General features: G+C 57.3%; 2 protein-coding genes and 2 non-coding genes across 6 annotated transcripts in view; all 4 read right to left on the bottom strand.

Moving 5' to 3' along the window:
* Positions 1 to 319: 319 nt before the first annotated feature.
* Positions 320 to 4391, bottom strand: IL34 (interleukin 34). Of its 3 annotated transcripts, none has more exons than XM_055819158.1 (7): positions 4271 to 4391; positions 3103 to 3444; positions 2898 to 3001; positions 2478 to 2555; positions 2220 to 2393; positions 830 to 968; positions 320 to 732 (listed from the first exon to the last, which is right to left on the bottom strand). In XM_055819158.1, exons 2-7 carry the CDS (start codon positions 3128 to 3130, stop codon positions 713 to 715), a joined length of 543 nt encoding a protein of 180 aa, XP_055675133.1. In that variant the 5' UTR covers positions 3131 to 3444; positions 4271 to 4391; the 3' UTR covers positions 320 to 712. The 3 variants fall into 3 exon arrangements, with proteins under 3 accessions (XP_055675133.1, XP_055675135.1, XP_055675134.1); XM_055819160.1 differs by having other exon boundaries at positions 3103 to 3285; positions 4271 to 4371; XM_055819159.1 differs by having other exon boundaries at positions 3103 to 3350; positions 4271 to 4346.
* On the bottom strand, positions 1043 to 1113 carry TRNAG-GCC (transfer RNA glycine (anticodon GCC)). Its single transcript has one exon. It is a non-coding gene; the product is annotated as a tRNA-Gly (tRNA).
* TRNAG-GCC (transfer RNA glycine (anticodon GCC)) lies at positions 1703 to 1773 on the bottom strand. The gene has a single exon. It is a non-coding gene; the product is annotated as a tRNA-Gly (tRNA).
* A 2363-nt stretch (positions 4392 to 6754) lies between the features above and the next one.
* The window catches only part of SF3B3 (splicing factor 3b subunit 3), a 30718-nt gene continuing 21246 nt past the window's right edge, over positions 6755 to 16226 (bottom strand). The window contains exons 18-26 of the mRNA XM_055819201.1: positions 16007 to 16181; positions 15170 to 15375; positions 14109 to 14265; positions 12580 to 12705; positions 11151 to 11363; positions 10119 to 10217; positions 9526 to 9669; positions 8701 to 8805; positions 6755 to 7684 (exon numbers count right to left, since the gene is read on the bottom strand). Of these exons, the coding sequence (XP_055675176.1) occupies positions 7544 to 7684; positions 8701 to 8805; positions 9526 to 9669; positions 10119 to 10217; positions 11151 to 11363; positions 12580 to 12705; positions 14109 to 14265; positions 15170 to 15375; positions 16007 to 16181 (1366 nt within the window). The 3' untranslated portion in view covers positions 6755 to 7543. The remainder of the gene's footprint in view (positions 7685 to 8700; positions 8806 to 9525; positions 9670 to 10118; positions 10218 to 11150; positions 11364 to 12579; positions 12706 to 14108; positions 14266 to 15169; positions 15376 to 16006; positions 16182 to 16226) is intronic.

Raw genomic sequence — 16226 nt, 5'->3', positions numbered from 1 at the left:
CTAAGCTGGGAAGGGGAGAGGCAGCTGGCCAGCCTCCAGCCCCTCCCGGCACGCCGCCCGCACTGCACCGCCAAGCACAACAAATAAATCCAGATGTTTTCTTGCCAGGGAAGCGGCCGGGGCTGACAGAGGCAGCTTGGCAGGCGGTGGCTCTGAGGGTCCCTGTGTTGGGGCGAGTATTGCTCCCACAAAGCCGAGGTGGGCAACTGGCACCCCGAAAGAGGAGGCAGCAGCGGCAGCTGGGGTCCTCTCTGCTGGTCCTTTAGTTTGAGTAAGGTTGGAGGCTCCTAGGACCTGGCTGGAAGCTGAGCTGCAGCGCTAGAGAATTAACCTGTGTTTAATGAAAGCTGAGGAAAAAATACAAACTGAGAGGAACCGGGTGATGCCCTCGCCCCCGCTGTGGGCAGGGCAGGGCGGCACGTCCCAGCGCTGCAGCCGGCAGCTGCCTGCCCACGGGGGACTATGTCCCAACCCCCCCAGCCCCACACCCATGCAGAAGGTGCCTGGCATTTTGGATGGGGTCGACCCCATGGCCGTGCACGGTCCCACAGTCCTGGAAGAGGTGGCATTTGGTCCGGAGGGGTGGCACCTGTCCCCCCTTTTCACTTTCCTTGGGGACCACCCCGGGGGCTCTGCTGGGGGGGCAGAGCAGAAGCAGCATCCCAGGCTCCAGGGCAAGGAGAAGGCATCAAGCGAGGGATCTTCTGTGGTGCTAGGTGGACTCCCACCGACCTGGGCAGAGGGAACAGGCATTGCCATGTGGGATAGGACCCCCAGGGGTGGCATGTCTGCTCCCCAAGGCCCCCCCCCGCAATCGGTCCCCACTCACAAGGTGCAGTGTAGAGCATCCGCATGACCTTGAGGCAGTTGTCCAGCAGTGCCTTGGGGCGTACAGCCTTCCTGCGGCTCTCAGAGCCCACGCTGTGAACCAGCTTCACCAGGTCGGCCACCACTGGCTCCACATCTGTCTGCAGAGACAGGTCACAAGGGACATCACCAAAGTCCCCCCCTGGGACAACTGGGATGCAAAAACTAAAGCTGTTGCATTGGCCGGGAATCGAACCCGGGCCTCCCGCGTGGCAGGCGAGAATTCTACCACTGAACCACCAATGCCAGATGTGCAGCATCCCCCGGTGCTGCCCCACGCACCCAGCAAGGGCAGGGCCACCACAGACAGCCGCTGCCACCTGTGAACCCCCCGGGGATGGCACCCCAACACACAGCCCTGCTGCGGGGGCTCCTGCCACGGGAGCGCCTCTTCCTGCTGCCCCAGACACCACCTCCAGCGAGGGCCGGTTGTCATTAGCCTTCAGAGTTAACACGCTGATGAGACAATCAAGCAAAGCGCTCTGTCTCTCCTCAGAGGGGCTGCAGAACTTGCCCCGTGGCACAGGACAACCCCGCCAAGTTTCAAGTTCACCCTGAGACCCAGCTGTGACTGGCCACCCTCACCCAGCTCCCGAATGCAGCTGCCTCTGAGTGCAGTGGCTCTATCGATGCCGCAGAGGAGACGCAGGACCTCTGCTATCGCTGCTGCAAGGTGCTGCCACCGGCAAAATGGGGATGAGTCTGGGGACCACGTTCTGCAGGACCTCCAGCCGTGGCACTGCCACCTCATGACGGTGCTGATGGGGGTCCCATTTCTTCCCCCACCAGCCCTGCTCGTCCCCCAGAAGGGGTTTGCAGGCAAGAAAAGTCATGCTGCATTGGCCGGGAATCGAACCCGGGCCTCCCGCGTGGCAGGCGAGAATTCTACCACTGAACCACCAATGCCAGATGTGCAGTATTCTCCGGCGCTGCCCCACGGCCCTGCACCCGGGGAGCAATCCATCGCCCAGCAGCCCGCCCAGGCCTGCCCTCCCACACCGCCCACAAGCAGGAGGATGCCCATACTGTGCCCCCCCCCCGCGAGTGTGCACATCTGTGGGCGCATGTCCCCGCAGCACACATACACATGCGTGGGGACATGGCATGTGGGGTGGGGACACGGGGCGGTCCCTCACGTGGGGATGGCGGTGGGGGGGGCACGGTGTGTGTGTGTGCACGTGTGCACCTCTTGTGCACCCCCACACTGTGCCAGGTGAGCACGCACCATGCACATCTGCAGGCACCAGCACCGGGTGCTTGCACGCTGTGTGTGCACCCAGCATCCTTGCAAGGGGTGTGCAAGGCTGCGCGTGCGCGCGTGGCCGGGCCGGGGGGCCCCACAGTCTCCCCACCTGCCGGTACTTGCTGTACTCCTTGCCCAGGGCATCGAAGAGCTGGCACAGCTCCTGGGTGTACTTCCAGGATGGGTGCTTCACCGGCAGCACCTCGCGGATCCGCAGCACTGCCTGGGAGCTGACGTGGAACCAGAGGTACCGCAGGGCCACCTCCGACACTGTCCCGTTGCGCTGTGGGTAAGAGGGTGCCCCGGGTGAGACCCATGGGGCCCTGGAGCATCCCCGTCACGAGCCTGTCCCCTGCCACTGTCTTACCAGGCGGGTGATGTTGGATGGCCTTAGCACCTCCTCATACTGGACCTGGACCGTGTAGTCGATGGGGAAGTAGTGTTTCTGGAAAGACAGAGAAGGAGAGCACAGAGGTGGGCAGCAAAGTGACGGGGATGTCCCTGCCAGCCTCGGCATGACATCAGAGAACCGATGGAAAAAGCCCTTGGACATGGTGGTGAACCCCCACAGAGCAGCAGCCCTGGGCACCATTTGGCACAAGCTGCCCCCAGTAAAAAATAAATCAACCCCCCAGCGCCCGGTCACTGAGGCAGCAGGTGCTGCCCTCCCATGTCCCCCTCCTGGAGCAAACTGAAGCCTGGCAATGCCACGTGTCCCCACCACCATCCCCAAACCGTGGGTTACCACCCCAAAACCGTGGGTTACCACCCCAAAACCGTGGGTTACCATGTACTGCAGGCGCATCTCGTACTGCAGCTTGTCCTGGAGCAGGCGGGTGAGCTCGCATTCGCCCGGCGCAGCAGCCTCCAGCCCCAGCACAGCCAGGACACCTGGGCAGCCAAAAGCAAGAGATGTCAACTCCCCCCCTGGGGACATCCACCGAGGTGACACCCTGAAGCCACCCAGGTCCCCATCCCCGGGCTGTACTCACACAGGACGGCCGCGTAGCCCTGCTGCATGGTGACTGTGGCCGTCGGCAGATCCCCGGGCTGCGCCTACATGGCCGGGGGTCACCGGGAGCTGGCTGGGCAGCGGTGCACGTGGTGGGGGGTTGAGGGATGGGCGCACGCCCCGGGCGCTGGGCTGCTCTCCGGTAGCCCCGGGTGGTTGCCCCCTGCCATGGATGGGGGGTTAGTCCCCCTTCCCGGCCGTCCCCGCCGGCTTCTCCTCTCCAGCTGGCTGCGGAGGGGCAGCAGGTCCCAGGGCCATCACAGGGTGCCGGCAGGGATGCGCTTCGGGGGGGTGCGAGCCCCCCTGCACGGCAAGAGGGGATCTGGGGGGAGAGAGCCCCAGCTGCAGCCCCGGGGAGGGCACCCGCTCCCAGCCCGGGGGGCTGCGGGGCAGGGGCAGCCCCGCGTGCTGTGGAGCCGTGGGTGGCCGTGGGTGGCCGCGGGTGCCTGTGCCGGCTCGGGGCAGGGTGACCAGGGCTTCCCCGGTGCCACCCCTCGGGGATTTCCAGGCGGGGGGCCCAGCCCAGCACCGTTATCCCAGCAATGAATTTGTCCGGCCTCAGCGGGCGCTGGGCCAAGGGGCGCGGGGCCACCCCGTGCCGGGTCCCCCTGCAGCGTGGGACACATCCTGACCCCACATCCACCCCAAGGGGGCTGTGGCGTGTCCCCACGCTGTCACCCCGGGGGAAGACCGCAGCGTGTCCTTGCGCCACGTCCCTCACGGCATGTCCCCTCGCGCCGGGGGTGCGCCGCTTCCCCGCACGGAGTGGCACACGCGGACGGGCCCGCGCCGTGTCCCCTGCACCGGAGGGTCCCCCCGGCTCCCCGCACCGTGTCCCCGCGCAGGGGGAGCCCTGCTGCATCCCCCCGCCAGGTCCCACGGGGAGGCGGCCGCGCCCCCTCCCGTGCCGCGTCCCCACGCCGCGCCCCGCCACCGCCATCCCCACGCGAGGGACCGCCCCGTGTCCCCACCCCACGTGCCATGTCCCCGCGCAAACGCGGCCGGGTCGTGCCCCTACGCCTCCTCCCCACGCGCGGCGGGGGTGGCGGTGCCGTGTCCCCACGCGGGGCCGTGCGTGACCGCCCGCCGCCCCCGCAGCGCGGACCCGCCCCCGCGCGCCCCCCGGCGCGAGGCGCCCGCGGACCCACCTGGCGCGGCGCGCGGGGCCGGCGGGCGCGGGACGCGTCTCCCCGCGGGCGGCAGCGGCGGGGCCGTGCCCGCGCTTCCCGGGAGGCGGGCGGGGGGCGGCGGGCGGGGAGCGGGCGGGGCGGCGGCCGGGGGCCGGGCGGGGAGCGGGGACCGAGCGACCGCCCCGCACCGCCCGGCGCCGGGGCTCGGCCGACCGTGCTCGGCCGCGGGAGCCGGGCTGGCCCGGCCGGGAGCCCAGGGGGGTGCTGAGCTGGCCCGGCCGGGTGCCCCCGGGGTGCTGGGCTAGCCCAGCTAGGTGTGCATGGGGTGCTCGGCTAGTTCAGCTGGGTGTGCCTGGGGTGCTGGGCTGGCCCAACCAGCCCTCCTGGGTCCCTCTCTTGCCAACTTGGCTACCCCAGTTAGGTGCCCGCCAGGTGCTTGGCTGCCCCAGCTGGGTGTCCCCAGGGTGCTGGGCTAACTGCGCTGCACGCCCCTGCCCCTCAGGGCGCTGGGCCAGCCCTGCACTGTGCCCCCAGGGCGCCCACCCCACCCAGCCGGCTGCCCACGTGCTCCCGGGGTGCCCAGCACGACCCCCAGGCACCGTGCGGTGCGGGGCTCCCCTAGCCGGGTGCCCCAGGGTGCTGGCCGGGCCGGGTGCCCCATGGGTGCGTTTCGGGGCACTCACGGCGGGCGCCAGCACGTGCCCGTGCGGGGGCCACGCTGCGGGCAGGGGAGGCCCCCCAGGCTGCTCTCCGAGGGGCTGGGGGACCCCCGGCTGCCTCGGGGCCAGCGGGGCTCCCACGCCCCCCGGCCTGAGCCCAGCGGTGCCTCGGGACGCTGCGGGGCTGAACCCCAGCCAGGAGCAGGGGATGGGGGGCGCGGGACACCATCTTTCCCCCCCCTCAAAAACCAGCGCCGGCTGCCCCCGTGCTGGGGGCTGCCGGGCGTCTGAGGGGTGGGCGAGAGAAAGGAGCTAGCGAAGCGCAGGTCAGCGCTCCCAGGGAAACGCGTGGGAAGGAATGCGCGGCTGCCGGCGCTGGGATTCCCCTGGCACCGAGTCAGGGCCATGGCCGCCCTCCTGTGCCCCCGGCCCGGGCACGGCCCTCGCCCCCCCCCCGCCCCGGGCTGGGGCAAGGTGCTCCGCTCCCGGCAGGGGAAGGAGCCGGTCCAGCTCCTCACTTAGGTGTCCGCAGGGATTTTGCCCGCATCTGCTGCAGGCGTTCCAGGAAGCCATTTAACAGCGTTCCCTGCCCACGTAGTCATCAGCCTGGCAGCCAGGATGGGGCGAGGAAGAGTGGGGAAAGCGCTGAGCGGCGCAGCGCGGCGCTGGAGGCAGTTTGCCCTCCTTGGCTCTGCCGGGCTGGAAATCACCTCTGGTGCGAGCCCAAGGCAAACAGCCCCGGCGCACGGCCCCGAGAGCTTTGCTCCCATGCGGCGCCAGGAGCCCAGCACCCTGTGGCCACAGGGGCCAGCCCTCGCTGGGAGCCCCCCAGGCAAAGAGGGACTGGGGGCTCGGCCCTCCCAGGCTTTGCCTCCCACTGGAGACAGGTTATTTACACAAGCCCGGCCAAGGAAGCAAAACCCTTGGGCCGGGAACCTGTTTGGGAACACCCCCACGCCCAGCACTACCACCACAGCTGACTCAAGTTCTGCTGGAGCTCTCCTGGAAGCGCTCCATCCCAGTCCAGAGCGGGCATCACGCCCTGGGAGAAGGACAAGGGGAGAGGCAGGCGCCCCACATCCCTGACAAGCCAGAGGCAGGACCCCCACCACTCCCCTGACCCAGCTGCCCCAGGGTTGCAGGAGAAGGGATGGGACGGGAGAGCAAAGCCCTTTGTCCCCAGGCAGAGGAGCGTTAGGGCAAGCAGGGGTGGCTGGGTGCCACACGGGAGCCAAAGGGCCCTGCAGCGGCAGGGAAGGCACCGAGGGCAGGGCAGGCAGGCACGCTCACCCTCAGCCCCTGCAGCGCACCCGCCGCAGGAACAGGGAGGCTGCTGACACCCTTCGCTGGGCCGTGGCACCCACCCTCCCCGGCCCCGGGTGGGGAGGCAAAGCTGGGAAGCGCTTGCTACGTGGGTGAGCTTTGCAGCCAGCCAGCAGGGTCAAACACCTTCCCCGCGCCATCCCAGCAACTCCTGCCAGAGCTGCAGCTGCTTCACAGGGCAAGGGAAGGAGCCCCGAGCCACAGCCGGGGCCTGGAAGGGCTGGAGAAACGGTAGCTGGGGGAAAGACCCTTCCCCACGTACCCCGCCTTGTGTGTGGTGTGTCCGTGGGCCGAGCAGCAGCTCTGGCTGCAGGAGCGCGGCCCGGCTGTGGGCCAGCTGCAGGGAGAGCGGGGGGCGCAGAGGGGCTTGCAGGCCAACACCTGCAGGGCCACAGCCCTGCTCCAGCATCCATGCAGGGCGCGGGGCTGAGGGTGTGCAAGCTCCCATCCTCCTCCTCCTCCACCCCTCCTGCTCCTGCCAGGTCAGCAACAGATGCTGCGAAGGAGAGGAGCCCCCAAGTCAGGCAAGTTAAAAAACAGGCTTTTATTCTTCCATGTGCTGCTCACAGTCACAGCTTGGAGACACTGCTCTTGCCAAAGTTATTATGAAACAAATCAAGTCCCAGACTCAGGCCTCGCTCTTCCCCACCCCCAAGAGAGTCAACATTGTACAAAACTCTATTTACAGGGAAAACAGTCAGAAATGGTGAGTCCAAAAACCCCTTGCAATTCAAAAGAAAACGCTCAAGACAAGTGTGACAGTTACACCATCCACACAGCCAGGCTTCCCAGTGCCTGCTCCCAGGGCTGGTGGAAGCCCAGGGCTTCTCGCCACGGACTACTAAAAGGAGCCTGGTAATCCTGAGTCACACCACAGCTCTTGCCTCTAACAAAAAGCTGGGTAATTGCAAAACCCACTTGATCTTACAAAGGCTCAGCTGGATCTGCTGTACAGGGCCCTCTGCAAGGCCAGCACAAGACACACTCAGGCTCCCGCATCCTAAAGGGTGGGGCAAGAAGGTGGGGGGGCTGGGGGGCAGCCTGCACCCTTCCTTGGGCACTTCCCAAGAGGGAACCTCTTCGGCTGGAAGCCAGAACGTTAGGAGCCTTCACATAAGGAGCGGGATGTGTTGGGAGACCTAGTTATCGGATACCGTATTTACTGGAGTCACGTTACTTTGAAACATAAACCAAGCGGAGCAAACCAATAGTTCAAAAGGGAAAAAAAGCACACATTCCTCCTCCTAACGGTGTTTGGAAGACCGTCCCTTGCAGCCCAGTGAGGAGCTCTGCTCCTGCCAGCTGCCGCTCAGAAAGCGTAGCGTGTGCGGATGTCTTCCAGCTTCTTGGACACCTCAGGTGGGGTCCGGTCCAGCTCTTCGGCCACATTCTTCTGTTTGTTTGGCTCCATGGAGTTGAACTGCTCACACAAGTCCCCATCGATCACATTCTGGAGGGGCAAGGAGGAGAGCACTGAATCGACACAACACAGAGGCACTGAACCCTGCCTAAACGGGGAAAAACGGCAACAAACAGTTTGTTCCCAGGAGCTTCTTAATCCCGTCCTGGAAACAAGACCATGCTCGGTGACCTCATCTGCTGAATAGCAGCAGTTAGCACCAAATTAATTACTGGCCAGCTTGATTAATGAAGGAGAAACCCCAAAAGCCTGGGTGCAGCTGAAAAATCACACAAGGGAAGGGAAGATGGATCCAACTTGGGTCCAACTGTGCTGGGAAGGCCGGGGGCGGCTGTGAAAGGTGACTGAAAGGCATCTCCAGTCAGATGAGAGACACCTCTGTGCATGCTGCAAACTGGCCTCAAGCTCATCAAGAACACGAACACCCACTGCACTTGGACAGCTGCAGCTGCTGGGACAGTCTTCTGACAGGTATGACAGACATTACTCTGGTAGCAGTTACCACACACTTACTCTGGTCCAGCACTCTGAACCCTTCCTGGTCACAGCATTTAGCAGTCCACAGCCTCAAAGTTCCTCAAAAGCAGAAATAGGCAGGAACTGCCATTTCTTACGAGATTTCCCTTGTCAATGGTGGTGGAGAAATATCCCCAAGGCAATACCCAGTCTGACCTAGCCACACAAACAGCTAGGTAATGCTGCTTCTCCTGATCGAAAAAGGAGACGCTGCGGCCAGTGGAGAAGCGCAGCAGCAGTGCCTCTGGGCTTGGGCCTCAAGACCAACCCTCAAAAGGTTCATTACAAGGGTTAAGAAACCAAACCAGACGTGGTATTAAGTGCTAAGTACCGCTCTCCTTATAGAGTGCTGTTGAACAGATAGCTTCAGTTCCTGCCACAGGCACTACACAAGTTGTGGTTTACATTGCCAGAGTCTTCCCCACTGAACTGCAACCACAAGTGGTTTCTGCCAAGCCTCAGAGCAGTTTTGCATCCCAGAGCGAGTCCTGCACCCCCATGACCAGCTGATCCTAAATACTCAGACCTACCTTCACCGGGAAGTAGTAGGAACGGAAACTGAGATGGTCTCGTCCGCAGAGAGGAGGGTGCTCAGACCTTAAGTGCATTTCCACATGCTGGAAGAAGTCATGGTCCTGGGGAGATTAAGGATCATTAAGAGAACAGTTTCCTACAGGCCAACACCACTGGCAGGGCAGGTTGACACCATCAGTCAGGTGTTCCTGCGCTGGCTGAAACACCGCCACTATCAGGTTCTGCTAGAGTGGCTCTGCACACAGCAGGCAAGGTCATGCTCATCCTGTCACCGCTTCCACCCTGGGAGTGCTGTGGGAGTGCCCACAGCAGAGTTAAGCAGCCAACTGTGCCACCTCGGCCAGGATCAGCCTCCCAGGAATGGGAGGCACATAGCAGCTGTGCAGCAAGGTGCAGCTCAAAGAAGGAATGTCTTGGCACCTGCTGCTCCAGGAGGCCACAGCAAACTGAGAGAATACCATCATCAGGAGTTGAAGCATCAGCATCTGATCAATAGAATTTTACAAGCTATGCAAAGCGTGCCAGAGGATCCCCGCGCAGACTCTAAAATCAGCCAAGAGCTCCTCTGGAGTACGAACAGATTTAGCCAGCAGTGCACTAAGAAAAGCTCTTAACTCTTTGTGGAACCGATGTAGGAGGAGCTAACAAGCTCCTTCTCTTCCCTTTTGCATCCCACCCCACAGCATTTCCTGCAGGCCAGGTTTTCACGCACTGCAGCGCCCTAGGGTTACCCTCTAGAGACGCAGCACATTAATATACTGGCTGGGGATGAGCGCATGGAGAAGCAGTAATTCTGCAACGTAACGATGGGGCTCACTTACCTCGTGGGAAGTAAAAGGGACCAAGATTCCTATCCCCCCCGATAAGGTGGTATAGACAAGAGACTCGGAGCCTCCTGGGATGAGCGTGGTCTTCTGTAAGGAAAGCACCGTCTCTCCCACGTGGTAATTCATAATCACTTCAGCCTGAAAGTCAACCACAGAAGAATGGGTTTTTTTTAAGCTTTATATAAAAGCATAAAAAGACTTGAGAGGAAAGCAGAATAAATTTGGCCGCCTGCTAGTTCTGAAATGCCTTTCTAAAGAGGAAGTGCCTTCACCTGCGACCAGATGGCAGAACTCAGCATGCCGCTCAATTACTCTCTTGAGCTGGACAAACGGATGCGAGTAATGAGGGAAAGCAGGAAAAGAAAACGAGTGTGCCGCTTCAATCAAACATCACCCAACAGGCATCAGCCGTGATTTCAGAAACTGAATTTGGCTCCCAGTGACAGTGAAAACTGATCCCCCACAGCACCACAGACGTGTAGGAGCAGAACTGCCGATGCAGTGTTGTCCAGGAGATGTAGAGGACTTCACAGAAAAGCAGCATATTCTTTTCTCACAATTACCACATGCTCCCCATGAAGCGTTACCTTCTGTGATGCTCCATTAAGAAGCCCCCTGTCCCAGAGAGCTTTGTTGCCTGTGGGATCCTCATCTACCTCATCGTTGGTGTTGGGAGGCAATCTCACCTGTGTTGAAAGAGGAAGAAAGAGTCAACAAGCTGCAGAGAAGCAGCACGTATTTCTGGAGAATCCCTGTGCCTTTGAAAGTCTGCTTTTGCAGACCCCACAAGAATCACACTACGCTTACAGCAAAATCATCCACTTGCCCCTTCAACAAGGCCTTTAGAGTTCAACGATGACCGTATTGTCAATACCACTGATGGCCTATCACTCAAAACCACGGGTGGGACCCCATGACTGGCCTCTGCCTGGCCTGGCACTTGCAGATCACCCCGGGAGGTATGGTCAAAATGGTCTGAAGGTGGCTCCCGCTACAGAAATAGTTTGATGGGTGCGGGGCAGGAAAACCAAAGAGGACTGATTTGTGCGTGTTGGCCAAATCCTACAGGTGCAGTGTCTGACACTTGCTGAACTCTGTACTCCAAATCACCCGAGCACGCTTCAGAAAGAGATCAAAGCTCTCACAGAAAGACCATCTATTCTTTCCTCCTCCCCTGCTGAAATCTAGCCAAGTGGAGAAGTGTCAGCACTGACAAAGCCAGCTTTCGAGAGGAAGTGACAGAAAAAGCTAAATGCTAGTGATGAGGTGTTGCCAGAAAAAGTAAGAGCGATAACCCTGACGCAAGTTCTTATGGGCCCCTTCAGTCGCAAGTTTTCTTTCAAGGCTTATTCACAGCAAGTTTTGGGGCAATTTCAATAAAAGTTATTGAATGCTTCAGAAATACGTTTTTTTGACCTGCTGATGCTTTAATTAACAAACTGATAAACTGCAGCCATCCGCTATGATGACAGCTAGTCACTCTGTAAAAACAAGTGAATGGTAACAGGGCGTTGTCTCCAGCTAGGCATTGATTCTCATTCTTTCAAGACAAATCATGGATGTTTTGAAGAAAAGTATGTCGTGTCCAAAAAGCCCGGGCTTCTCCAAGGCACACTCACCACACAGATATTGCCAAACTTGTCTGCTCCAGCCACAGTGTCATAATCCAGGAGAGTTGCTGTAGTGACCCACCGGGGATAAGTGTCATCAGCAAAGATGATGAGCTGGTTCTCATTCCTTTTGTAGCGCACCCAGATGAAGCTCTCCTGAACGTCTGAAACAATCACTCTGTGCCCAATGGTTTGGATCCCACAGATGTAGTTGGCAATGTGCTTGTGAGAGAGAAAGGACAAAACCAGAGTGCTTCAAACAGGCAAGCATAACCCATTAACTCTACCCTACTCCAGTTGAAACACTTATTTCCCACTGTGAACCACAGCTCACTCCCCATTTCCCCTCATTCCCTCCAAAATTCTCTCTCCTTTCTGGCATACTACAGCCCCAATCTAAATACACTGTCAATACAGGGCCTTACAACCTAGCATCCGCCATGCATCATTAACAGTGGGGCTTACTCATCTTAAAGGTCTTTTCCAACCTAAACAATTCAATGGTCATTCTCAGCGTGCTGAGTACGAGTCATGTCCAGAGAACAAGCATTACTGGTGAGCCTATGAACTGAGATGCCAAGGACAAGCAGGTGCTGAATGCACCAGGCATTGCTTCAGCGTCCCCTCCCTACTGCGGTCACAAAAGACCCAAGAAGGAAAGTTTCAATTTTTCACTTGAGTCACATTTTAGGAAAAAAAAAAAAAACCAAAAAAACCACACAAACCTAACACCCAAAACCACTTAACACAAAAAAAAAGTTCCTCTATGAATTCCCAGTCTGCTCGTGAGCTTGCTGGAGTTCCTTTGTGTGTTAATGAGCAACTGGCACAGGCTCTCAGTTTGCATGAAGAGAAGGAGGAACAGGCAATTAAAAGTTAGAAAACCATGCTCTGCAATTTCTTGTCCTAAAGTACCAGAGATGCTCAGCAAGAAGGACCATCTGCTTCAAGCAGAAAATCTCCTGGGATTCTGCAGCTCCGAAGAGGTGCCCATATGCACCCTCCAACTTCCGTCCCCAGTCTGCTGATCACCTAACCTAAGGAACCATTTCCAGCAGCTGTTGTTTTGTATCTGGACAAGAGCTTTAATATTTGCAGCAGCTGGTCAAAGGCACGGTCCGTACGGCCTGTGAAACTCCTGCACAGGCCCGTTAACAGCCTGCACTGAGCTGGTACAGAAAGGAACCTGTGGCACTACCACCTGAACGGTGCCGGGGAAGCCATGTGTGCTCGGGGTGCAGAGGGGCAGCACAATGGCCCAGGCCAGCCAGAGCTGCCAGCACCACTCCAGATGCGTGCAGCCAGGGCACACCAGCTCTGAGGTCCAAGCGCACAGACAGGCTTGGGCTGGAGGAGCAGCTAAACCCTTGTTCCACTCCCGCCATAAAGCATCATTTGCTCCAAATTAACAGCTCTTGTCAAGAACAGAAGCCAGTACCTTATTCTCACACTTGCGAAGCAGTTTCTTCTTGCCCAGGTCGTACACACGCAAGAGCTTTCCAACTCCAATTAAGACTCTACCTTGGAACGGAGCAATGGCTGCAGGAACCTCCTCCACAGGGGTCTAGAGAGGGAAGAGGAAGACTCTGAGACCCCCATTAACAGAGTTAACCTTACACCAAGCTTCAGAATGGGTTCAACTAATAGTTCGGTTGAAGCTCATTGGCCTGTGCCAAGGCTTTCAATGTAAAAGGCCCATGACAATCTTTTGCTACAGGAGGGGCCAAAGGTCAGCCTTCTGTATGCCTTCTGACAGCAGCGCACACCACATGTGGTGCTAACAGAGCTCTCGGTACTGCACAGACAGTGCACTGCTGGCAGTGCACCTTAACTGAGGCGTAGGACTGCTCTAAGAACCCCACACTGGGCAGGCAGCAAAAACAGGGGGAAAAAAAAAAAAAAAAAAAAGACATCTTGTTGCCTCAGTTCTTATTTTTGATTTACACCCAACAGAAAGACTTGATACTTTGCCTAAATCCACCCAGATTGTCTGTTTTTAAAACAAAAGGCATGAATCTAATTCAGCCATCTGCCACAGATACTCTGAAGCTGCCACTGAAGAAAATGTGAAATCAGAACAATTACAGTGTGCCCACAATTCCAGTAACTCAGGGCTGAAAAACCTCCTACCACTGATCAATCCAAAAGGATCAGCCACAGCAGAGAATGGGAACACGTGGAGAGCTTCCAGTTATAGTGTTCCTAGCTTGGTTGCACTGGCTAAGAGAAGTTATTTCACACCATCAGCTCTGTCTGCTTTCAAGTGGGTGGTTCAGTGGCACCAGAAAAGGCCCCAGTCCAGGACAGAACCCACTCCACTCATTGCATCAAGACCGTAGGAAGTGAATAAGCCACAGCATTCCTTTCCATGTGCTCATCTGCTCAAATCTCAGCCATGCTGGAAGCATGTGGGAAGGAGAATAGAATTTTGTTTTAATGTAATTCTGCTGAAACCCTCGCTAAAGCCCCAGAGACCTGTCACAAGTTGGTCACTAGGTGACTAATTATTTTTACATGCAACCAAAACAGCATCAGAGGAAAGATGACAGCTCACACCAGCTTTATGTGGCCAGCCAAGGACTGGGAGCCTTAGCACCAGGGCTCAAGTGACCCAAGTATGAATTCATTTCGTAAACAAGAGCTCAGAGCAGCTCTCTGAGGTCATATTCCAAAACTGAAAGAGTTGTTTCTCTCTCCTTCCTAACAGGGCACGAGAAACACTGCTCCCTTCCCATTTATCCAATTAGATGCGTAAGACTGGGACTCTCAGATCTGTGTTCAGTCCTCAGCTCTGCAAAAGATGTCCCCAGTGATTTTGCAGGAGGCAGCTTCTTCATGGCTGCTTCCAGTGTGCAGTATCAACATGGTGATCTGGCCCAGGATTCAGTGAGTACTGCACTACTATCACAGCATTCAGGGTGAAGTAACAGCTATTCCAACTCTAAATGACTCGGTCATCCCTCTCACCTTGTGCAGAAACTCCAGCTTCTCACCACTATTCACCAGCTTGTACGTGTAGACAAAGCCCCCAGCAACTGAGCGTGGGTTCAGAATCAGGTCCTTGGCGACTCCCACCAGTACATACCACTCATCACCAGTGTTGGAGAACCGGCACACAGCCACACTGCGGATAACAAGACATGCCAGGAGATCAGCATCATCACAACACAAACTAACACTGCACACCCAGACTGAATTCCCTGACAGCACAACCTGCACCTCCCAGGCACAGATTCAGCAGCCCAACCTTCCAACCCCGACATTTCATTTTCAGAGGTCATTTTTCCTCCCTGCAGAAAGGTTTAAAAACACATCCCTTCATTCTTCCACATTCCCCACATAAAAAGATGTGCTCCAGCTGTCACATATGCCCAAAGTGTTACTTTTATGCTTTCACAGGCTGGACACTGCCTAGCAATGTGCAAAGCTCCAGCAGAAGCTGTTTTTCCAAGGCCATTCCAACTTAGACATGTACATAGTAACTTTCCTCATCCTGAAGTGTTATTTCCTGCCCAGTGCCTAGCTCAGCCAGGTTGGGAATCCTGGACAAAACAGGACAGAATCAACCTTTTGGACTAGCATGACCTAACTCCACTTTGCCTGCTCAAGCACTCACTATTCTCCATGGTTATTGTGTTGGTCTTCCCCTCCAGCCCCTCTAACACTTCCTTTCCACTTATCTATGCCCAGTTTATCTGGATGAGAAGAGGAAGTGAGAGACAGCAGCACATTCTCTTGTTCCCAGGTCTCTTATCTGTCACTTACATCCCCATGTTCTTTAAGCACTGGGGTCCAGCAAACACCAGTTCTTAGTGTCACATGCAGACAGATGAGGGTGGGAAGGGAAGGAAAGGGAAGACAAAAGCTTTAAGCACGTGGCAATCACTTCTGGAATTTCAAGCCAGCCTCCTGATAACATGCTGCACCTGGATTTCCACTCAGTAGCAGCTAAGCAAAAGACAGAAAAACCCAAACACGCAAGACTCATCACAAGCAGAAATTCTCGCTGATCTGGTGATGCTTCTTACCTGAAGGCAGCTTCGTTCTGCTCTAGCTGGACCAGATCCAACGTATTTCCCTGGATGGGGTTCATCACCCTGATAACAGAGGCCCACTGTCCATTCCCTGCCTTGGGAGCACCGAAGATGGACTCGGGAAGATTCTCGTTCAGAAAGGCTGCGGCCATCTCTGCAGCCAGCTCCCTCTCATCTTCACCTGCAGCCTCCACCATTTCCTACAGCACACGAAAGGACACGGAAACAAACAGCTCAGTGAATTTATATTTCCAGACACATGCTGCTGCTCTGCGTAAAAAAAAAATAGCCTTCTTTTTCCCCTAAGCTCGGGCATTCCGGGGCAAGGTACTGCCCGTGAAGACATGAAAGCCGACAAATCCCAAAACTTCCACCCACCCTGAGCTTATTCCCAAGCGAGCCTCTGCAGCTCAGAGCACAGCAGCGTCAACTCTGCCCTGCCCAAGGGGCAGTTGATTTGGAGAAACAGCGCCCCAGACAACTCTGGAAACAACACTGAGAAGAAAATAACCCACTGAAATCCAAACATCCTCTAACCGTCACAGAAAACCCAGAGAGCAATGTTACACAAGCATGATTGTCCTCCAATATGTGGTTCTTGAAGCCTGCCATAATAACATGCAAAGAAAGGAGCACTGTGAAGTAGTGTATTCTACTGAAATTTCAGTTTTGAGGAAGATCTTCACTCCCTTCAGTCCCTGCCTTCGCACAGGGCACAAAAACTAGCAGGCAATGGCAGCAGGGAACTAGCAAGCAGGGAGGATTTCAAGCTGCAAAAGTCTCCTCCCAGGACTTTTTTCCCCAACATGTACCTGCTCCCACCCCAATTACCTCAGCCATTTGCTGCTTCCTCTGTGCCTTGGTAGCCTCGGTGTAAGCATTGTGGTCCGTCTCAATGATGATCAAGTTGTTGCTCTCTGGGTGAATGACAAATTTTCGGGGTGTGTACTGCAACGGGAAGGCCACCTGGTTGAAGACTGCCCCCAGCTTCTCCAGTGCCAAAATCCTAGGGGACAGAGATGTGACATGTTGACCAAGGTCCAAAAACAAC

Source organism: Falco peregrinus, chromosome 14 (assembly GCF_023634155.1).
Source record: "Falco peregrinus isolate bFalPer1 chromosome 14, bFalPer1.pri, whole genome shotgun sequence".
NCBI classification, from domain to species: domain Eukaryota; kingdom Metazoa; phylum Chordata; class Aves; order Falconiformes; family Falconidae; genus Falco; species Falco peregrinus.
The sequence above is the reverse complement of the archived record's forward strand: the minus strand, read 5'-3'. Positions and strand labels throughout refer to the sequence as shown.

Excerpts from the sequence above, each read along its gene's own strand:
- IL34 (XM_055819158.1), bottom strand. The coding sequence starts at position 3,130 with ATGCAGCAGGGCTACGCGGCCGTCCTGT. Across the intron at positions 2,556-2,897 it reads AGATGCGCCTGCAGTACATG|AAACACTACTTCCCCATCGA; the intron begins GTAACCCACGGT and ends CTGTCTTTCCAG. Across the intron at positions 2,394-2,477 it reads CATCCAACATCACCCGCCTG|CGCAACGGGACAGTGTCGGA; the intron begins GTAAGACAGTGG and ends TCTTACCCACAG.